The sequence below is a fragment of the Enhydra lutris genome, unplaced genomic scaffold (genome assembly GCF_002288905.1).
Source record: "Enhydra lutris kenyoni isolate GAN:26980312 unplaced genomic scaffold, ASM228890v2 scaffoldscaffold21, whole genome shotgun sequence".
Lineage (NCBI taxonomy): Eukaryota > Metazoa > Chordata > Mammalia > Carnivora > Mustelidae > Enhydra > Enhydra lutris.
The window spans coordinates 70,832,203-70,856,445 of NW_019154105.1; the positions used below are offsets into that span (position 1 = coordinate 70,832,203).

At 37.4% G+C, this 24,243-nt stretch overlaps 1 protein-coding gene across 2 annotated transcripts in view; it reads left to right on the forward strand.

Annotated features, from left to right (window-relative positions):
- The window catches only part of LOC111149029 (inositol polyphosphate-4-phosphatase type II B), a 372,027-nt gene that overhangs the window by 151,439 nt on the left and 196,345 nt on the right, over nucleotides 1-24,243 (forward strand). For both annotated transcript variants that reach the window (XM_022505917.1, XM_022505916.1), the window contains exons 7-8: nucleotides 2,908-3,019; nucleotides 11,951-12,023. In XM_022505917.1, the coding sequence (XP_022361625.1) occupies nucleotides 2,908-3,019; nucleotides 11,951-12,023 (185 nt within the window). The remainder of the gene's footprint in view (nucleotides 1-2,907; nucleotides 3,020-11,950; nucleotides 12,024-24,243) is intronic.

Here is a 24,243-nt window from a genome sequence, read left to right on the forward strand (position 1 = left end):
ATTAAGTGACTGCCTTCAGCTCAAGTCATGATCTCAGAGTCCCAGGATCCAATCGGGCATTTGGCTCCCTTCCCTGCTCAGTGGGGAGCCTGCTTCTCTCTCTGATCCTCCCCCCTCTTGTACTCTCTCTCTCATTTTCTCTTTCAAATAAATAAATAAAATCTTTAAAAAAAAAAAGAAATGAAGCTTGAGATCCTATAATATTTTACTATAGTCTTAGATGCATATTCTAATAAAATTTCTGGAGAGAATGACTCAGTTAGTTGAACATCTGCCTTTGGCTCAGGTTATGATCCCAGGGTTCTGGGATCGAGTCCTGCATCAGGCTCCCTGCTCCGTGGAGAGCCTGCTTCTCCCATTCCCTCCGCCTGCCGCTCTGCCTACTTTTGATGTCTCTCCCTCAGTCAAAAAATAATAATACAATCTTTAAAATCAAATATCATATAAAAACATTAATGACATAGCGAGTCTATTGATGCTGCTGCTGTAACTACCACTATTAGCACTGTTCTGCTACTAGGATGAAGATGAGGGGTGGAAAGAGTGATGAGTAAAGTACTGAGCCCTTTACTCCAATCATGCCACAATTTAATCCTTACAAACGAAGTTCCATGTGGGTTAAGTTCTTTGCCCAGGGTCATGCAGCTAGCAGGGAGGCCAGACTCTTGAGTGCATACTTTTAACCACGGTGACATATGTTGGTTTATAACCTAGGCCCTGGAGAGACTCTGAAAAGCCTACCCTCTGTTTCAAATCATTAGGGCACTGTTTGATTCAGTTCAGTGAATAAATTTAGCAAGTTATACATAAGTTTGCATTCCTAAAAATGAATCTAGCTCAATTTGTTCAAGCAAAAATTTTTAAGCAACTCCTACAAGAAGGAAAAGATACCCGTAATTGTTATTGATGATCAACTTGGGGGAAAAAGAAACTGCAATCCTCTAGAAAAAGCTATTAGTAGTGCCAATGAGAGCTCTTATTAAAGTCTTTATTTATTAGATACTAAATAATTGTACAGAGTTAAGTCACATTATGATTTATGATATGTTATTATGTCATTTTCCAGTGGGAAAATGGTATAATGAATAAACTACCCCAGAATTGGAGCTAATGCAGTGTTTTACAACATCATATAGTGTCATCTATATAAACATCTTTGTGGTGAATATTTAAAGTTTCTATATTAATTGCAAATAATCGAGTCAATATGATGATTTCCATTGTTTTGAAAGTCACCAAAAGCACTGTATTTCATATTTTAATAAGAAACCTTCATTTTAACAAGAAATCACTTTCCTTTTCTATGTACACAGTTTTTATTTGATTACATTATGACATTAGGTATGCATATGTCACCAGAATTTTCCTATTACAGTTTCCTTAAAAGCGTAATTCAAAAGGTGTGTTTTAATTTATGCTTTCTATATTTTGAGAAAAACCTGCCATGATCTAATAACATAATTTGGTTTCCTTTTCACCTAACGTATTCATTATTTTAATGAGCATTTTGGAAAAATACTTGATACAAAATTTCCTAATCCTCTTTTCTGACATCTTCAATGATAAAATAGTGACATTTAGAAGAAATTGGTTGTAAGAAAGACACCATTTGTATCCCAATTAAAAATAAACTTCAGAAAAAGAAAAAAATTAAGTATCACATTTCTAATACTAGTCAATTAGCCTAAGAAATAAGTTATTGCAAAATGTCATGCCTACGGAGTGGCTTGCTGTCTATCTTCAAAACGAGTGTCAAGGGGAAAATATCAGTATGTGTCACAATTTTCCCATGTTATGATGGCCCCACTTATTCTGTATATTTTCTTGCCCAGGAAATGAAAATAGAGAATCTTAATGGTTATTCATTTTACTTTTATATTTCATTATTGTTCACCAGAAAATTCATATGTTGAAGATTATAATGATGATGAAAATCTTAATAATAAAATAACCATCATCATTAAATAAAGAGTTTTCCAATGACCCACATATGTGAAAAAGATAGAAACTCGGATTTCTGGTTTTGCCATTTGGTTACCTTAGTTGATTTTTTCCATCTTTTTGAGTCTCTGATTCTTTATCTGATGAAGTAAAGGGTTGTACTAAATTATCTCTGGTTAACTTCTGCTCTGCATATACATTAATTTTCTTATGTTTGCTGGGAGAGAACCTCCTTTACCTAGTGTCTTAGAAAGAAAAATGGTGTTAGGGAAAAGGCACAGTCAGAAAGGAATATAAGGATGTTTATATTCTTTTCTGTTTTTCTATTTTATTCAACTATAATTTCTTTTTCTTTTTTCTTTTTTCTTTTTCTTTTTTAGATTTTATTTACTTACTTGACAGAGAGAGAGAGTAAACAAGCAGAGGCAATGGGAGAGGTAGAAGCAGGCTCCCCACTGAGCAGGGAGCCAAATGTGGGGCTTTATCCCAGGCCCCTGGGATCATGACCTGAGCCTAAAGCAGACACTTAACAGACTGAGCCCCTCAGGCCCCCCAGCTGTGGTTTCTTTAACTGATGTACACAATGTCCCATGCACTTGGTAGAGGAGAGCCATGGTTTATGCTGTTGTGGGGATATGGTGTTGCCAAACAGGACACCGATGCATGATATCTGTGCCCGCTTCTAAGAGGCTGTAAGAGGTTTCACCGCCCTGAGGTAGCTTTGACAGTCCATGCACTTACTTCATAAACTCGTGGTTAACCAGGTTTTTGTTTTTGTTTTTGTTCTTAATTAAAAACAACAACAATACTATTAACATGTTTGAATGTTTTAAAAATACATCTGTTTCATTAAAACTAATGAAGGTAAAGAGCAATATTTGTGGTTTTCCGAAACAAACATGTTTGAGCATACTTTAAGGAGAGAGAAGATGCTTACCTTTCCATTTCATTTATTTTTGGTTGCAGAACTTCAGATGGTGGCAAAGTTGTTGGCACCATAGAAGTCAGTGTCGTGAAGATGGGGGAGATTGAGGATGGGGAAGCCGACCACATCACCACAGATGTGCAGGGACAAAAGGTAGGGTCTCAGTCAGCTCAATTCACACATTAAATTAGAAGCGATCAGTTTTGCCAGATGCCAGAATCATCAACACCCCTGTGCACTATGAAATGTCATTATTCGAAAGCCAAATGAGAAATCAGCTCTGGAACTGAAGTGCCCTAAGTAGGCTTCATCGCTGAACCAGAGGGTCTATTTGCACGGAACTATGGAAAGCCAGGCGCCATTCAGAAACACCTCTTCTTTGCCCCCCACTCTCCTGTTGACACTGACTCCTCGCAACTGGAACAAAAGTATTGATCACTGCTGCATTCTGCACTAATTAACCCTACTTGAGGTGCACAGAAGATTCTGGGAGGGCTGTTGCCAAAAGTAACTGCTTCTCCACTCTCAAAACTCTTTAGAAAGAGATGCAATTTGAGTTTAGATTTCATTTGTATGGGAAGGAGCACAGATTTAACAATGCTGTGCCTTATGAAACTGCAGAGAAAGAAGTAGGAAATAGTGCCAAGCAGCGGGGACAGCTTTGGAGGAGGGGCGACGCCAGCTGGAGGTGAAGCGGCTTCCTTGAAGCTGAGCATAAAGGTCCCAGTGCATATCAATATGTGTCCAGGACTTCTCCTTTCTTTTCTGTAAGAAAGAGAAACTTGATATAAGTATTAACCTAAATTCCTGTCTTAGGAGTGCAATTGCCTACTTTACTGAGCCACAGGGGAGGGACTTAAAACTGCATCTTTTCAGGAAAGATTTTGTATATACACTGTAATTCCTACCTTTTCATAAAGGAGTATTTTCTAATGATAAGGCCTTTAGTGGCTTACTTTCTGGCTTAGTGGCCCTTATCTGGGAGCATATTTGATTTTGGGTGCTGAGGAAACATCTACATGGGAAATGGTGTTTCTCTAACACAACAAATTATTGACTTTACAAAAGAAATCTAAAATGGCCCTTCAAAAGAATATTGTTCTTGCCCCAGAATAAGCTAGGGTCTGGTCTGCTGGGCCACGCCTTACTGTTCTCTGTTCCCCTGCTCTCCCTCAGAACATAGTGAGGTTCCTGAGAATATTCCAGGGAGGCTCAAAGTTCGAATCAGGTTGCCTGACAAAGGGAGGGCTGTCCTGAGTTTTGCAGCAGACCCTCTCAAGGTTTGTGTATTCAAAACACCAGTTGTGGCTCTTAGGATGTGTGCTTCTGAGTCCCCAGTTGAGGGACCCCTTCATTCGATCCCTCTTTCCTTTGGAGTTCTGTATAAGATGGGTATTAGTCATCACTGCATGAATGCTTGCATCAAGATTAAGGAGGAAAGATTTGGAGGCCGAGTGGCAGACTGAGTACAAAAATAGACAGACAAGACTGCCTAGACCTGTGGCAGTATGCCAGGAGACCAGTAGCAGACACACTTCCCATTTCAACACAGGCCTATTCTGACTGCTCCCAATCTATTACTAGTCATGTCTCTATTTTCACCCCCTGACTCCTTTACTGTGTTGCTATTATGAGGCAGTGCAAATTGAATCAGACTCTTTTCATAAACAGAGAACTTGACACCCAGGAATATACCCCATCAAAGCCCCACAGAATGTTTCTGACTTAGAAAGGTGAACTTAAAAAGACTTAACTGAACTGTTCTAGAAATAGGAGGTGGCAGTGCCAGCATGTACCATGTACGAGTCATAAATTGACTGAAATGATAAACATATCAATCATTGTTGCTGTTAGTTCTCTCCTGTCTGGGTTCTTCGTAAACATTGACCTTTTGCGAATTTTTTATGAAGTTATAATAAACTCTGTTGGCAAGCCTTCAGAATCTTCATAATTCATGAAGAACATGTAGTAAGGTCCACTGTGCACAATATTTAGGAGAATTATGTTGGAATAACTTTATCTCAGTGTTTCACAAAGGATTATCAGAATTTTCTGGAGTGTTTGATAGATACACGCAAACTCCTTTGCAGATCTGTTTAATCGAAATCTCTATGAAGTGTATTAACACAATCTTCTAATGGTGACTGAAGTCCTGAAATTAGTGAATGACTGAAACACAGGACAAGACAAAGGGACTGAAATCGAGGTTATTTGTAAAACAACACTACTCTCTGGAGTTTGTATGAATGGACGAGAAAGAAATGAAACTGTTAGCACCAGTTATATGGGTGAGAGACACATGTCATTGCTCGTGTAAATTGAAGTAGGTATAAGATTATAGTACCTGTTTTAATCAGCTTGGGCTTCCATAATAATAAAATACCACAGACTGAATGGCTTAAACAAAAAAATGTATTTTATTACAGTTTTGGAGGCCAGGAAGTGCCAAGTCAATATGCCAGAGGACTTTGTTCCTGGTGAAGGCTCCCTTCCTGGCATGCAAACTTCCTTCTGTGTCCTCACATGGCCTTTCCTTGGCACATGAGCACAGAGACAACCAGTGAGCTCTGGCGTCTCTTCCTCTTTTTATAAGGAAACCAGCCCAATAGGATTAGAGCCCCACCCTTATCATCTTCTTGATCTTTCATTCTCTCCATAAAGGCTGTCTCCAAATCCAGTCACATTGGGTGTTGGGTCTTCAGCAGAATGAATTTTGAGGAACACAATCCAGTTCGTAGCAATATCCCTGATGTAAATACATTTGAATCTTTAATCTCATAAAACCTCCAGAGCCTGGAATAAAATAAATGAAAAGCCAAGCTCTGTTCTCTCACATTATTTGTTTCCTCAAATCATATTGTTATGATATAGTTCTCATCAAGAAAGATGGTTCAGAAGGTCATTCACCATACCACCACTGGTTCAAGTCTTTTATTTATTTATTTATTTTTAAAGATTTTATTTATGTTTTAGAAAGTGAGAGAAAGGTAGAGAGGCAAGCAAGTGGTTTGGGGTGGGGGAGGGCAGAAGAGAGAGAAAAATCTCAAGCAGACACCCTGCTGAGCAAAGAGCCTGGTACAAGGCTGGATCCCACGACCCTGAGATCATGACCTGAACAGAAACCAACAGTGTGATGCTTAAGGGACTGAGCCACCCAGGTGCCCCACTCAAACTTTTATTTAACTTGGACATACATACTGATAGAAGACAAAGTGTTAAAATCACATAGCTAGAGAAAGAAAAACTCACAAGAGAAACAGGAATGTGGACATTTTACAAAGTTCATATAATAGGTGAAATGTTGCATTAGGTATCCAATTTTTTTTTTTTTTTTTATATTTTGGAGTCATCTTTGACTCATTTCTTCCTCTCATAGGCATAGTGAGTATGTCAGCAAATCCTGTTGATTTTGACTTTTAAATATATCCAGAACCCAGTGACTTTTGAGCCCTTCCTTCTTACAGCATTGTCTGTCACATACATGTTTATGGTGTTCCCTTAAATGTCCCTTCCTCCTCCTTCCCAACACCCCCATCATCCTAGTCTCTTCTCAGCAGAGCACTTATTAAAATGTAACACGGAATATTTCATTCCTCCAGTGGCTTCTCAACTCCCTGAAAGTATAAACCTAAATCCTTTCGGGGACCTACTTAAAGTCTACGAGTGTCGGTCCCCATTACTTTCTTCATCCTCTACTCCTATTCTTTGCTCACTTCCATCTAGCCTCATTAGTTTCTTGGCTATTAAACATTCTAGGTGCATTTCCAACTCAGGTCTTTCACTTTGTTTTTCCATCTGCCTTTTTAGCATTTTCCCTGGGGTAAATATGTGCTTCATTCCCCCACTTCCTTCTAGTCTTTTTTTTGCAAAATGTGACCTTCTCACTCTGCCTTCTCTGCCCTATATCCAAAATTGCCATGCCTACTGGAAACATTCTATCTCCTTTCTGTACATCATTTTTGTCTTTTGTACTTACCACTGTCCAACATCACATATATTTTATTTATCTCATTTATGGTCCATTTCCCTCACTAGAATTAAATTCCATGAGAGAAAGATATTTGTCTATTTTGTTCTCTCCTTTACCTTTCCCCCTAGTGCCTAGAATAGAGCCTAGCACAGGAAAAATGAGTGAATGAGTAAATGATGTCAATTTTACCTGGAAGAAATAAAATCCAAATTTGTCTCCCCGAAAGGATAAAATTTGGCTGCATATAAGGCTGTGTACAAACTAATTGGTCTATAAATAAAAACTAGAGTGAGGATGCAGGAAAGAGTGCAGAATTAGGAAGGAAAGAGGAAGAAATTTTTTAAAAACAACCTTTCAATTAAAGAGTCAAGAAAAAAATATGCTGCTACAGAAAGGAAAATGATCAAATCAGGTGATAGGTAGGAAAACCAATGTAAGTAACAGCCAACAGGATCTAGTGAGATGGCCATTGCCCTCCGCTCTGCCCTGCCACAGAGGGGACTTGGCTTCTTGTCAGGGGTGGGGGATTGTTAACAGACATCCTCTAGTGAGGCTCTGCTGGGGCTGAATTCAGCTCCTGCCTTGTCTCCCCCTTTTGTTTACTGTCTTTATTATATTTGAATGTGGCACATGGCACTGTACCAATGACCAAAGTAGTAGTGATTTCTACAGAAGGAAGGAAAAGCCTTACGTATTTATGACGGTGACAGAAATGGTATAAGTAGAATAATATACATCTTATTTTTACTACGAGCTTGACCTGACTAGTATTTTGATGACTAGTATTTCGTGGCTCTTCTCAGGTCATTTAGTGCCCATATTTTGAAGTGGTGTTTTATCGGATATTCATTAGCTGTGGTCAGGGAAAAGGTAGAATCCTAGGGAAGCTAAGGACCATCTTGAAAAGTCCCATCCCTTTATTTTTCCCAAATACAGAAGTGAAAATAATATAACTAACTTAACTTACTTTATAAGATATTTGCAGACATGTAATATTCATCATTCATTTATCAAACAATACTGCCTTCTGTGTTCTAGGCAGTCTACCAGGTTCTAGATGTTCAGCAGTGAACCAAATAGACACAGATGCTGCCTTCTAGGGAATTAAACAATAACAAAATAAGAAAGTAATGTATTGTTGATCAGCTGGTACTATATGCTATCAAAAAAATAAGGGTACAAGGACTAGAGAGTGTGGGCTGTGACCATTTTATGCTGGGTGTTCCAGGATAGATTCACTGGTGATGTGATATCTGAACTGAAACACGCAGGAAATAGGGGATCAAGAAATGGGCATCTGAGAGGAACACGAATTCTAGGTAGAGTTAACAGCAGGGGCAAAGACCCTGAGATGGCAGCATGTCTCTAATGACTGGAACTGGGGGTTGAAGTGGAAGGAGTTGAGGATAAGGTCCATAGGCAGGGAAGACAGATTGTATACTCCCTTATGGGCCGCTAGACTCTGAGCTAGGTGGAAAGACTGTTGAGGATTTTGAGTACAGGTGTAAAATGATCTGATACATGTTTTAAGAGGACTGTGCTGGCTATTGTGTTGAGTATGGCCTGGAAAGAAGCAAGGACAGAAGAATGGAGCCTGTTCATTGCAAAGATTCAAGGCAGAAATGAAGATGAGTTGATGAGGTAAATCAGAGAAAGTGAAATGTGGCCAGACGCCAGATACCAAAGAAAATCAAAGAATACACTTACCATCTGTAGTGACGATGAAAAATGAAAGGAACAGGTGCAGAAGGACCAGAGATTTTGAGATGTTAACTTTGAAATTTGAAAGGGATGCATATACCCAGGCAGTTGGAGATTTGAGTCTGGAATTCACGTGAGATGTCCAAGCTAGAATTACATATTTGTGACTAGTCAGCTGGTATTTGGATGGTATTTAAACTCTGAGACTGAATTAGATCACCAAAGTGTAGCAATTTGCATACTTTACACTCCCAAAATTGGTATTTATGTGGATTTTATCTGTTAATATTTACTGTATTACAGATTTTGCTTACTTAGGTTATACCTGTGGACATCTATCGTATTAGTAATTCAAACAAGAAGTGTTTAAAGCAAAAGAGTACACAAGCACACATACCATTAGCTGTCAATGTATTAGGGCCTCTACAGAATTCCACTATAAGCTTATAAGAGAAAGAGAGAAGCAGATGAATAGTGCTTTCATATTATTATGGAAGTGATTTTTGTCTTCCCCTTGTGCCAGATGTTGCAGAAGGTGCAAAGGCAAAAGTTATCAGGGACCCCTGGAGACTCCAGGCCAAACTTTGGCAACCATGAGTTGAGGAATAAACACACACATGTAAAAGTGCTTAGCCAAGAAATACTGGTCTTTGTCCTTTCTGATCATTGTCGTCCTTACAATTTGGTTAATTTTCTAGCCCAAAGCATGGCAAAATGGTATGTTAGTTGATAGTCAACATCATTAAACTCCAAAAAGTTTATATATCTTATATGTCTTCCTCATGGTCACACTTACCATCAAATGACACTTTTTAAAGCACTCATCAAAATCAGTAGGCTTGCAGTGAGTGCTGTGGGGGAACAAAAAGCATGTAGTGTTTGTTACTCCTGCTCAGTATCAGAAATATAAAATTGTTGCACTGAGAGTACACACAGTAGAAGTGCATAACCCTGAAAATATCCATTAAATGACAGCAATAAACAGTATTAAACAGCCTGTGTTTAATGATTCCAAGTCATTTTAATCTTTGCATACTCTGTAGCATCTAGCACAGTATAAAAATGATTCTAGGTTCAACTGTAAAAAAATTAAATAAGCTAGGCTGAGGAAATAAGCACTGTGGTTCTTGGCTTCAGAACTCTCAATTTAAATAGTGACACAGACAGTACACTTGGGAAGCAACTGAAGAAAATAATTAGAGTCCAAGTATAAAAATATTAATTTAGTAATATTTATTGGATTTTTCTGCTTATGTTCCATGGATTTAAATCTTGAGAGCATTGTAAATAGCAAAGCTTTAAAATACAATAAAGATGCAAAATAAGAATGTTATTAGGTTAAATTTATTCTAAATATCTGCCTTCTAGTGTGAATGGAAGATACAATGTATGAAAGTTCTATTTCTATATCCTTTGGTAAAATAATATAGACTTCTGTTAGGAAACGGAAAGTTGACTCCACATAGAGAAGCAGTTTCTCAAGATAATAGCCTGATCCCCATGAATTATGGACTTCCTTACTAAAAGGGTTTAATATAAACCATTTCTATAAATTATATTGTAGATGATAATCCTGTTTGGAAAGGAGGATAGCTCGAAGCTATATACCTAGTTATTATGCGGAAGGATATGAAGGACAAATCACCAAAGGATTTGAACACCAGTCTGAGAATACGAAATTTGATTGGCCAGTAAATAAATATCATACATTGTAGAGCAGAGCCCTGGTATGATGAATATAAAGTTTATGAAAGATTATTTTAACAACCCTGTATGGACTGAAAAGAGTAGAGGAAATACTGAGAATAAGAGAAATAAAGAATTTTAAGTATGCCCAAGCATCATTGCACATTGCTCTAGTGATTTGGGAAGTGCATTTTCCAAATAGCTGTGGAGTAAAAGAAAGGATCACCTCTGAGTTCTGGTTTGGTCAGGAAAATGATTTAGAGGACATCAGATTCTAAAAGCTGTTTGTAGTTATTCATTCTTTCAGTAAAGCGAACCTCAATAGGAGCACAAAAGAAATTATGAAAATACATTTTTCCCTATCAAGAAATGTGATGCATGTTTATGATGGGGGAGTAAGTAGTGGACTACACAAATACAGAAGTAATATTTAAATCAATGCTTTAAATTATCTTTCTTCTTAAAATGCTTGATAGATGTAAGCATTCCATCATTAACAGTGACTTCAGTGGCCATGAGTCTCCAAGAGGGCCAGTGCCTGGAGAAGAAAGAGTGGAGTGAGACAGTTTAGAGATAGCCCAAGCAATCTTGATACACCCTGCTGGGGAGGGTGATCTGAGCCCTTCTGAGTCTCTTGAGCAAAGCCATGCATGCTAGAGAGGTTTGGCTGCTTCCCTCATAACTCCTCACCAAAGATGTTTCTGAGTTCTGGGTTTTGCTTTTATTTGCATTTGTTTGTTTCTGTCTGATATTTTTGGCCTAAAAATTCACTCTCCTCTCTACTCAAACTACCACACTCCCCTCCCCTCCCACTTTTTTGGCTAGAGATAGAAGGAAACTCATGAAAAAACAAATGCCAGTCATGCTGGTATCTGTCTGTGTGAGAGTAAGTCTCTTGTCAGCTTCCTGGGGCCAGAAGAGGTGCTTCCTCTGTTAATTACAGTTTCAGAGGAAGTTAAGGAGAGTCCATCACTTAGTGCTGCTTGTCTGGCATACTGTTACCCATTTCTGCTTCACTCCCCAGGACCATTGCAATGTGCTCTTCTGTGTTTCTTAACTGTGTCCAGAGCAGTGTTGGTTCTGTAAGAGCTCATGAGCATAATCTATTAATCATAGATTCTAGATTCATGATCTTTAGATCAGCTTATTTACAAATCATTTATTTATAAGTCAGCAATTTATAAATCAGAGATCAATTTATTTATAAAGTTCTCTCCTACTTTATGAACAAGTGTGTGCATCGTTTTGCCACAGGTGAAAATCTTCTTTTGCCTTATGTAATTTTATGGTACAACATATTTTATCTTTTATTTAAAGCTTTTACTTAAAAATCTAGAAAATAATTTGCTTTTTATTGATCTAAAACTATCCCGGGTGACAGAAATGTAAAACCATTCAGTTTATCAATGTGATTTGCTACACTAAGAACAGATTTCTAGCATGATGGGGACAATCCTTGTCCGTTTTTTGCTTTCCTTTCTAAGTAGTTTTTAACTATAACCAAGACGTAGTCTACAATTATGAAATACAATCATATAGATGTTTAAATAATCACAAGTTATACAAGTTTCATAATAAAGATAAAGCTGAAAATAGTCTTACAAAAATGTCGTTCAAAACTTTTTGAAACCATGTGCATAGCCTCATGTTTTGCAAACAAGATGGAAGAATTTCATTTCTTAATTTCATTATTTTCATGTGTTTTTTTTTCTTTTATTCTTCCCTAGTGTACACTGGTATGTGAATGTACAGCCCCAGAAAGTGTGAACGGAAAAGATAACTTACCTTTTTTGAATGCAGGTATGTATCTCAGTTTGGAAAACTTATGTTAGTCTCATATAAAGGTAAGTTTTAATTTTTGTGAACTCAATGTTAAACATGGGCAGCATCCTCACAGAATCATTTGTGAACACTTAGCAAATGAACTGGTAATCACTAGAAACATCATCACCAGTGGAGTAGGGATAAACATTTTTCCTGGGTTCTTGCTCATGGAGAGGAAGACTGAATCTGGGACACAAAAAATGCTGAAGTGAAATTTAAAGTGAAGGTGACAACAGAAAAGAAAGAAAAGAGCTCTCTAGAATGAGTGAGGCAACTCCTGAATGAGTTGCCATTGAGGGCTTTCATGGTCCATCTTTTATAGGAAACTGACCAGGGAACTTGGTAAATTTCTTGTTAATATCATGGTGGAGTATTGAATACCAGGCCTATGTTTAGAATGAACAAGTTGGACTTGTAACTATCATGAGAACAAACAAGGTGTTCTTGTAAATATCATGTCTATTTCTCCAAATCTGGGATTTCTGGGAGCCTGGTTATATTCCCTTCCCATGGCCCCCTACCTGTCTCTCCCTACCTAGCCTGTCTGTCCCTTATTCAACATGACAATCCCATAAGAAAGATATAAAAATACTTTGGCTATTTGGCAAAAAAAATTCCTTTTAGCTCTGGATTTTGTATTATCTGAAACAAGACACATTAGAGGACAGTAAGCATTAGAAATATGAAGGTCTTCTTTAGTTTGACTTTTATTTATTTGTTTGAGAGAGAGAAAGGGAGAGAGGGAGCGTGATCTAGAGGGAGGAGGAAGGAGTTAAGGGGAGAGAGAGCAGCAGACTCCCTGCCCAGGGCCCGGAACCACCCAGGCTCCAACAATTAGAAAGGTTGACTTTCTAACTATAGAATTCAAAACAGAGTTGTTAAAACAGTAGATAGATGGATTCAGTAGGAAAAATTCATATGCGCGTTTATACATTTCTGGAAGTGTATGTATAGAATGTGTTGCTTGCAGTAATATATTTGAATTTCAACAAGGTACTAAACCATGTGTTAAATGATAACTTTGTGAATAAAACTGAAACTTATAGTACAGTTAAAAATGTGATAATATGTGTATGTAAAATATGGATCTACTTTTTTTTTTTTTTTTAATTTTATTTATTTATTTGTCAGAGAGAGCGAGCACAGGCAGACAGAATGGCAGGCAGAGGCAGAGGGAGAAGCAGGCTCCCCGCAGAGCAAGGAGCCCGATGTGGGACTCGATCCCAGGACGCTGGGATCATGACCTGAGCCGAAGGCAGCCGCTTAACCAACTGAGCCACCCAGGCGTCCCTGGATCTACTTTTTAATGAAAATGTAAATTATGTTACCATTAATACTAAGAGTAAACAATGACTAGTACAGTGACAAGCAGCAGGCTAAATGCCTCCTGTGTCTTGGCTTGCCTTCTGACCTGTGCTGTGAAAAAGGCACTGTCCTTATCCTCCTTTTACAAATGAGGAAATTGGTCAAGGTCACCTACCCGGCAAGTTATCAGGTCCAGAATTTAAATCCAGTTGTGACCCCAAGGCCTTTTTCTCTTAATTACTAGGCCATGCTTTTACCTAAAAAAAAAAAAATAAATAAATAAATTAAAGTTGGTGCAACAGCAGAATAAGCCTGAATATTTTCCTAACACTGCCATGTCATATGTTTACACAATAGCAAAGTTGGAATAATAATCACCTTAGTGAATGATACGGAATTTCAAAGGCTTAGTAATATATACCTGCTAAACTATTAGCAGTTTTTCATTGCCAGCCATCTCTTATATTAAGGAATGTATAAAGGGAAGGCAACTCTTTGACTATGATTATACAGACAGAGAATGCAAAATAAAATGTAACAACAGCAAAAAATCATGAATTATACTTACATGGAATGAGGGATTATACCAAAGAGGAGCAACTCCTTAGCCTGTGAGCAAATGACATTTTTAATTTCATTTCATTTAGGATGTAATATTGAGAGGGATGTGCGATGAACAGTGATGGGTCTACCCAGACAGCCATGGATCCTAAAAATACTTGATAAGTTTTGAGGCTGGTTAAAATAGCTAATATATCCTCAAATGGTCCTCCTCACATTTAGTTTTCCACCTGAAAATTGACCAAACCTTTAATCCTTTAAGGTATCCAGATAACCTACTGAATTTACTAAATGCCAATTTCGAGAAATAAAATTGAACGTGGGACATATTAAATTCATGTTAAATACATTTGAATGAATAGGGTTATCACCACAATCATCCACATTATAATTACAAGATAACTTTTTAATAATTCACTCATCCGAACCGTGTAATTTTTACACACAAAGAAATACCATTTTAAATTACTGATTAGTTTAATATAAATTTCATAGAGAAAAACGGCTTTCTAGGGAAGAAAATATATTACTTAAGGAAGAAGAGACAGAAGGAACATAGTAAAAAATAAATCTGCACCTCCTCATACCCATGCCATAAAATCCGTAAGGCATGAGTCTTAGAAGTGTACTAACTCTTTCCGACTACTAGGATACTATTCCCGATGCATAAATTGTAATATGACAAAGACAACTGACATGAAACTGATGGAGACAGCTGCACTCTGCAATTAAACTATACTTACTTAGTGGAGTGAAAGACGATTGATTCCTGCCTTTCTGCTTTTATGGAGGTGACAGTTGGGTGGTGATTCTCCACTTAGTTCTAATGCTATTGCATATTGTCTTTAGTCCATGCAACCCAGAGGAGCATTCAGAACCTAGGATATTTGCCACAGATATTTTCTTTGAGCCTTCTTATATTAGGGAAAGATAAGAGTAAATGCAAGTCAAATGTCATAAAGCTAGATTTTTTAAAATGTGTTTAAACTACAACTGAGTGCTCTGTATGAAATGTTTCTGCTCAAAATATGAAAGTGCGTTGTGTGGGTTTAGAATACGTATGAGTTTGGCCTGTGCATAAATCTGTAGGCAAAGGGAGCTACTGACATTCTTTTCAAGTCTTTGTATTAATGTGTTATATGGAACTTGCCAGCCTCAAGTGAGTTATGAAGTACTTATTGAGTGAATGGAAGAGAATGTCATATCTCATAGCAGCTCTTCACTATTCTATTTATATCTCTAAAGGCTTAATTTATTATTCAGGAAATTCACTTATCTATTGTAAGACTAACAAGAAAAAAACTCTTCCCCCTAAGTTCTCACCTTTTTCATGCCCTGCTTGCCTTGCAAGTCCAACGTATATGTTGGGAGTCAGGGGAATGGAGGGCAGAAGGAGAGTAAGGATGAGTGGGAGGAAGGCAGAACTTGCAATTCCTTAAGAACGATAGGTAAGAGCCTTGGCTATATGGGGAGATGCATTCCTTCCAGCTGGTGCATTTACATTATCTGAAACTAGACACACTGGAAGACATGGTAAGTATTAGAAATGCAAGGTTCTTACTTAGTTTGACTCTCTGACCACGTAAGTCGTACCATAAAGTTGTTAAAACAGTGGATTTACGTCTCTCATTATTTGCTTATTCATTTAAGCAAAATGGTAGTGAGAACACTTAAAACTGCTTGGTGGTGGTGGGATGGGGAGTAGGGAAGTACAGTCAGGCCTCTCACATGCCCTGCTAAGTCACATCAGCCAAGGAACTTGGCTGCCCCAGAATGATAACAAATGGGCTCTTGTGGCATTAATATAAGCACACCAGACAGGCTGTCAGAAGAACTGGTGTCAAAGCCTGGATTTGCTAACCAGCAGTGTAACCCTAATACCTGGGTCAGACCTGTCAACATCGATTCTTTTAAAATGACGACAGTAACCTGCACAGCCTTTAACTTCCTTTTCTGGCTCTTACGTGTTTGAAGTCGATATAGCATAATTTAGCTTATCCTGTTCACCTTCTTTTTAGAAATATTTCATAAAAGTACTCATTTTAATCCATTTCACAGGGAGTCACATATTAATTTTTTTTGTCATTGTTACAGTTGTCTTTCTTAGAGGTTACTTCTATTGAGTAATCCTAATCAGAAATATGCTTTTTCAAAATTCTGTCAAGAAGATAATTCTCTCTGGAGTCCCACTTCTCCCAGTTTTCCTTGTGAAAGTATAATGCTGCAGAATACTTTAGCCCATGGACCCTTCCATTACTATGCCAAATCTAAGGAGCTAATGGGCCCTATCACAACGTTTCCTCCTTTCTTCCCATTTTGAGTGAATTTTCCCCTGTCAGCAAGCATTAGATCTGATACAGCCTCTTTCTTGGTTGAATTCCATACTGCTTGAGTCATGAAATTATCCTTTATATTCCTTGAAGACCACTTTTGTGCTGTAATTTAACGTGCATACTGTCCTTCATATTCAGAGAGGGTATATCTGACAGCTGAGATTTCTGTGACCGTGTAAGTTGGAATCTAAAATAAAAATGAGGGGACTGCCCTGCTCTCAGTCCTAAATCCATGCAGTCCCCTTCCTGTTTAGAGAATTTATTGGTATTTTGCATTTCTTGCTTCACAGACGAATCATACTTTTTCTCAAAATAGGCCACTATATCTTTGATTCTTTTTCTCAAATTAGAGTTAAGCCATCTACTACTTTGCAGAAGATGCTAGATTATATGCTATTTAAGAAGAAAGAACATTGCATATTTATTTTTGTATCTCCGTAGCCAGAATACAATAGGAACTCAATAAATACTTGTCAAAAGACTGATAGCAAGTTATCTTATCAATTCAGTTTATACTTCTGATAAATTACTTTCAAATTCTCATTTTTTTAAAGATTTTATTTATTTATTTGATTGAGGGAGAGGCAGTGAGAGAGGAAACACAAGAGCAGGGGGCAGCTGGAAGAGGGAGAAGCAGACTCCCCTCTGATCAGGGATCCTGACTCTGCTTGATCCCAGGATGCTGGGATCATAACCTGAGCCGAAGGCAAACGCTTAATGACTGAGATACCCAGGCACCCTGATCAAATTCTCATTTTTAAATGTTTTCTGCCTCGAATCAGTAAAGCATGAGACTCTTGGTCTTGAGGTCTTGAGTTCAAGCCCCATGTTGGGTATAGAAATTATTTTTTAAAAAAATGTTTCCTGCCTCATATGACACCATAGATTTTAGCTGCCTTTCACAATACCTAAATATTGAGGTAACAACTCTCCTCACTAACACCCCTATCCAAAGCCATGTGTGACTTAGAATATAATAAGAGATTGTTAAAAATATGTCCCTCTTGGGGCTCCTGGGTGGCTCAGGTGTTAAGAGTCTGCCTTCCGCTTGGATCATGATCCCAGGGTCCTGGGATTGAGCCCTGCATAGGGCTCCCTGCTCCAGGGGAAGCCTGCTTATCCCTTTCTCACTCCCGCTGTTTGTGTTCCTTCTCTCACTGTGTCTTTCTCTGTCAAATAAATAAATAAAATATTTTTTAAAATGTGCCTCTTTACTCATTTTAAGTTCTCATGAATTCCATCCAAAAAGCAAATTCCCTGTTTCCCCCTTTCTTTCTTTTCTTTCATGAGCTTGAAATCTAACTTGTTGATTTTTAGATGATGTCATTTTATATAAGCAAAGATATTTCTGTTGTATTTTCCCCATACTAATTTAAATAGATTTTGCCCTTGTATTTGTAAGTCTCTGCTATATAAAATTGGGGCCATTTTGAATACCTGCCCTTGATCCTTTTTATTTACTCACTAGATTTCTCTGCCCTTTGCTGTTTTAACAGATATGATAGAGTCTATTAACTTTGCTCTTTTGGAATTTCCATACATTTTCATTATGGAGTACTAATATATTTAGAATGTTAAATAGCTTCAGTAGAAGAGTGAATTTCATTATCTAATAATCCATGGATTCATCTCTTAGACACCTTTAGATGCTTCAGCTATCTTCCTGTACTAAGTCCATTACCTCCTCTACTGCCCATCTTAGGTAAAACTGGAAGAAAAATAAAGGCAAGAAGATGATATGGTGAAAAAGCTAACATTTTGTGGACAAATGTGAGGAGAGCTTTCTATTACTCAAGTTTTTTTCATCCTTCATTCAGATGCCTGTGCTTCCTTAAAGTGAGGTTTTCAATTTTGTTCCTACTCTTGCATTTTCCCCTCTCAACTCACACAGTTGTTGGTGCTCTTACTCTTCTCTTTTTGGTGAAAGTAATGGTGGGAAACATTAAGTTCCAAGGGTTGAGCTTATGTCTGTGGAATATTTATATTTACTGGGCACTGTGCTATGTGTAGGAGATAAAATGAGGACAAGAAAAACTTGGCCTCCACAAAGTTTACACTCTAATGCGTGACATGGAATAATGAGTCAGTTGTAGCACAACTGGTAACAACCATGACAGAGATGGGGATGGGAAGGACAAAGAAGACAAACCTATAGGGAGGGATGGGGTAGAAGCCAAGGAAGGCTTCCTGGAGGAGGTGCTAGCACAGCTGAGTTTACTTATAGCCAACAAAGAGGGGTGTTCTTTGAGATGCAGAGAATCCCTTGAACAGAAGAAACTGGTGAGGAACAACTTGAGTTAGGAGAATTATAGGTCATTTCAGGTTGCTCAGTGTGAAATATGAGCCACCTTCTACCTTTACTAGTGATATCCTTTACTTCAATTACTGAACTAGAATGAACAGAGCAAATCATTCAAACTGGAAAGAGTGACACAAATCATTTCCTGACCATCTAAAATCTAAAATCCAAATTCTACACACTAACCTCACCAATTATCATCAACTTGAGACTAAATGCCCACAAAAAATTATCTTTATATCCTATTCTGACATCTGTAGTAGTTTTTCTGATTCTGGGCCTTAAGTTGAAGATGGAGGGCCAAGAACTTATGGGTTCGGCTAGACTAGGAAAACAGTACTTTGTCCAATACAGCTTATATCCTATTTTCTAGTCTATTCTTTCCTTTTCTTCTTTAAAAAACAAGACAAACAATAACATAATTTAGATTATATAACAAACCTAGAGAAAAGTAACTAAACCATTTTCAGGAATTCATTTTATTTTTAACAATTGATTTTATCTCTTTTTTTCCTTCTATATATATATTTTTAAAGATTTTATTTATTTATTTATTTGACAGGCAGAGATCACAAGTAGGTAGAGAGGCAGGCAGAGAGAGAGTCGAAAGCAGGTTCCCCACCGAGCAGAGAGCCCATTGCAGGGCTCGATCCCAGGACCCTAAGACCATGACCCAAGGCAAAGGCAGAAGCTTAACTTACTGAGCCACCCAGATGCCCCTCCATCTTTATCATTTTTAAAGAGATCTCTTCTTGCTACGTTTTCCGAGTTCCTCTCATGTCTTCTTGCCATCTCTTTTCCATAACCATGCTTAGGATAGTGTTTTAGTGATTTCTATTTAGGTTTTTCAGTTCTTATCCAACCTTAAAAAGAGACAACCTACATTTCAGATGTCTATAAATCTAAGATATTTCCAAGTATAAATGAGGGAATGTCAGTATCTAATTGGATTACACAGACATATCTTTAGTAAGTATAATGTAGCATTTGGAAAACAGGCAATGTATGTACATTCAGCAGAATAATTAAACTATTAAACAACTACATAGTTAAAAGCCACAGAATGAATTCTCTGCAACAATCTGTACAAAAACTAATGATTTTTGTAAGACTTAAAGCCAATAAAGTCAGAATCCATTTAAATACGTGACTTCTACCACCTCCTGAATGCAAGAAAGTTCACAGATGAGCTTCCTCTAGAGAAATATATTAAGGACACCTAGAGAAAATAAGCATTTGGCTTTTTGATGACCCTTTTGTCCCTGAATCTAAATTTACAAAATTCCTTTTCTGTCTACTGACATTCCTAAAACAGGCACAGGGAAAAGAAAAAAAAAAAAAAATCCTCCCTGTGGTATGTCTCTGGTTTATCTTTTCTGCCCTAGTTTGCTTTTAACAGCCATGCTTTGTTGTTTTCCTTTATGTATTGTCTATGTGTTGGCATTGTTGAACATTTCTTTGGCATCTTTATTTTGATAATTCACTGTTGGAACAACTTGGCTTTGGCAATTGCTGAGCATATTACCTTGTTAAAGAAGCCCTGCTACAACGTCTGAGAAAAATGTAGACGTTTGAGTTGTGCTGCAATTTGGGGGGGAGGGGATCTGCCATTTATTTTGCATAACTGTGCTCACCATAGGGAGTTAACCTCAAGGGGAATGTATCAATATTTAGACCAGCTTAAAACTTTACTCTTATTAAGTCATCCCAAGACCATGATGTGGTCCAAAATATCTCCACTACTTTTCTCTTGGCAGAATCTGTCACACGATGTTTTTAGCAATTGTTTTGGCAAAAGCAGTGAAAAAAATGAAAAGCATACACGCAGGGGTCTCTTTAGAGAATTTGTAATAGACATTAGATAGTAATCTGAGTTGACAGGCCTATTGTATGGTCAGAAATATATCTTCTATATAAAGAAAAACTTGGCACCAATAAAGAGCCAGAGCTGAAAATGATGGACTTATTCCCATAGCTGGAATGAGTGTGCAGAATTGTTAGAATTGTATCTCTTCTGTAGGGAAGAAACTTTAAAAAACTGACACAAGAATTCATCATTTATGATCCATTGTTCAGTATTTGGTGCATGAATACCATGCCTTACTATTATGTGAAGATGATAAAATCTCCCCATTATCAACACTGTAAGAATTTTGAGTTAAGAGCATATTATCTGGTCTTTTTTGTAACTAGTGCAATAAATTTGCATGATAATAAAATGTTGGGCCATATTTTTTTTTTAATTTTTAAATCATATTCCATTATATGATATTTTAAGATACAGAGTAGGTGTTCTTACTCTATGCATAGTAGGTGTTTAATAAGGAATGCTTCTGGATTAAATTGGGTTGTAAGGTGGATCCCACTATAGCTACATTGAAATTCCGATTTAGTGCTAATGAATTAGGAGGAGTCAAGATGGCGGAGGAGTAGCAGACTGAGATGACATCAGGTCGCAGGAGTTCAGCCAGATAGTTATCAAACCATTCTGAACACCTACAAACTCAACAGGAGGTCAAAGAGAAGAGCAGCAATTCTAGAAACAGTACTAATGTTTGGAGACCTATGAGTTTCAAAAGATCATAATCTATGACGTAAAAATTAGATGGGTGACATAATTGGGACATAATTGGACATAATTTTCTTTTGGATGATCAAGTTGCCTGATTTTGTTTTTTTTAATTTGTCCCAAGTGTTTTCCTTAAAAACAGCAGCATTCCCACAGAGTCCTTGTATGATATGTACCAGGTGGTCAGAGGAGAGTTCTGGAGCTCATTAATCCAACTGCCTTTGATTTCTACATAAGCTATTTTAATGAAGATCTATATTTAAACACACCGAAAAGCATTAAATTAAAAACAATGTGATCAAAAGTGGGAAGACTAGCTTTGGGATAACTGAGAAAATGAAAAATTTTATATTTTGTAATCTGATTCGAAATACAGATTTTCTAAAAAATAATTATTGCTTTATAAAAGGCAAGAAAAATGAAGGATTCTTACAAAAATTCCATATAATCTTGAAGAAAAAAAAAGAGGTTTAAAAGCAGCACATATGCTGAGTATACATAAGCCAAGGAATTGAATATTAGGTTACTAAGAAAAAATTTGGACATTTCAGAGATTATTTTTTGTCTTAGTATAAAAAACGGGTTTATATTCCTAATCATGTTAGCTATATTAGAATTCATGACACCCCATCAATAGTTTAACCCGACTGACCGTATGTTAAATTCAATACATACTTTTTTTTCTTCTCAAACTCTAGAGATAGAACAGTAGAGATTGTAGTAAAATTCTTACATCTTTGAAACACTGTAACTTTAAAAATTAATAATATATCATAGTTTCTTTTATTGGTTGGCTTATAATTCAGATGTAAGAAAATATATCTGATGAGGCCTAATATCCAAAATATATAAAGAAATCATAAAATTCAATAGCAAAAAAGCCAGTCAGTTTTAAAAATGGGCAGAGGACCTGAAAAACATTTTTCGAAAGAAGACATACAGATCTCCAACAGGTACATAAAAAGATGCTCAATATGACTAATCATCAGGGAAATGCAAATCAAAACCACAATGAATGGTCACCTCACACCTATTACAATGGCTATTATCAAAAAGATAAGATGTAACTAGTGTTAGAGAGGATGTGTTGAGAAAAGGGACCCTTGTGCACTGTTAGTAGGAATGTAAATTGGTGTAGGCACTATGGAAAACAGTATGGAGGTTCCTCAGAAAATAAAAAATAGGATTTCTATGTGATCCAGCAACTCCACTTCTAGGAATATATTCAAAGGAAATGAAATGAAATAAAAACACTAACTTGAAAAGATACATGCCATCCCCAGGTTCTTAGCAGCATTATTTATAATAGCCAAGTGTCCACTGATGGAAGAATGGATACAAAAATGTGTTGGGGCACCTGGGTGGCTCAGTGGCTTAAAGCCTCTGCCTTTGGCTCAGGTCATGATCTCAGGGCCCTGGGATCGAGCCCCGCATGGGGCTGTCTGCTCAGCGGGGAGCCTACTTCCTCCGCTCCACCACCTGCCTCTCTGCCAACTTGTGATCTCTGTCAAATGAATAAATAAATGAATGAATCTTTTTTTAAAAAATGTGTACTATATGTAATGGAATATAACTCAGCCATAAAAAAGAATGAAATCTTACCATATACGACAATATGAATGAAACTTAAAGGAATTATGCTAAGGGAGATCAGTCAGACACAGTAAGACAAATATCATATGAGCTCTCTTATATGTAGAATCAAATCAGTCAATCAATCAAAACAAAACAAAAACCAAGCTCATAGTTACAGAGAACAGGTTGGGAGTTGCCAGAGGTAGCTGGTGGCAGTGGTTGAAATGAGTGAAGGGCATCAGAAGGTTCATATTTCCAGTTATAAAATAAGTCTTAGGGATATATTATACAACACGATGACTATAGTTAATGATACTCTATTTGAAAGTTAGTAAGAGAACACACCTTAAAAGTTCTCATCACTGGGATTGTTAGCAGGCATGCCAGAAAATTAAAAGGAGGACAACCTTTGTTTTAGGTACTTCTTGCTAAGTCATAGAAAAACATGTGATGCGGGACTTTAAGAGCTGGGGTGAGACCAATGTAAGAAAATCAGACAAGTCTAGATATTGCATTTAACAATATACTAAGCACTCTTGTATTTTCTCAAAACAGTTTACAGTGTTATTGTTTTTACCTGTTTCCATTAGGCATAAAGCAATTGTGTATGTGGCAATAGCAGTAATAACTCATATTTTAAGGCAGAGAAAAGAATTTACAAGCCCACATTCTTTTTCCTCTAAAAACATATGACCTTCTAACAATCCCAGAAATAACTACCAGACACCTGAGAAGAGGGGAAAGAGTGAAGAAAAATTGGGTTGAAACACCCTATGAAATGCATCATTAGACTTTGTTCAATTAAGAACTGCTTTTTACTGGAAAGAACAGGGGACAGTGCAGAGGCCCCACACCCAGCAGGTGGCTTGGCCGGACTCTGTTTCGGCAGACAGTGCTCTGGTTTCTGCACTAGGAGTTCTGTCACGGCGTTCCCTGTAATACTTCATGTCCACGGCCGGGCCTGCTTCCACAGGGCATGGATCAGCCATCTGACGGAATATTATAAAGCCATGTCAGTGACACGGGCGAAGAAATTCCGAAACACGGGGAATGCCTCACATTACAATTAAGCGCATAAAGGACACACATGAATGGCGTGCATGAAGACCTGTCATCATGGTAGCTGTCCCTGTGACACTTTTACTTCACCTGGGGCACCCCCATTCCCTCTGTGCGAGCAGATAGGACAGGAAAGGAGTCACGGTTGGCACCATGCCATTGACCTTCCTCCTCATCTAAAAGCCAGGATTGGAGACATGGTAAAATATTAACATAGAACATTAGCTATATAAGAAAAAGAAGACTTTTTCTTCTTTGTTCCTCTGTATTTTGCAAATGTTCTAACACTTAAAAAAAAAAAAACAACAACACTTTTTTCTCTCTTAGTTTCCCTGGAAACTTCCAAAAGGCAGCAGCTGTGGTCTCACATCATACCCTCTCCCCCTTCCCCCAAGTGTGTAAATAAAGCAACACCTCTATGTCTTTAATTTAAAAAAAAAAAAAAAAAGTTCTCATCACAAGAAAAAAAATTTATAACTATGATGGTGACAGATG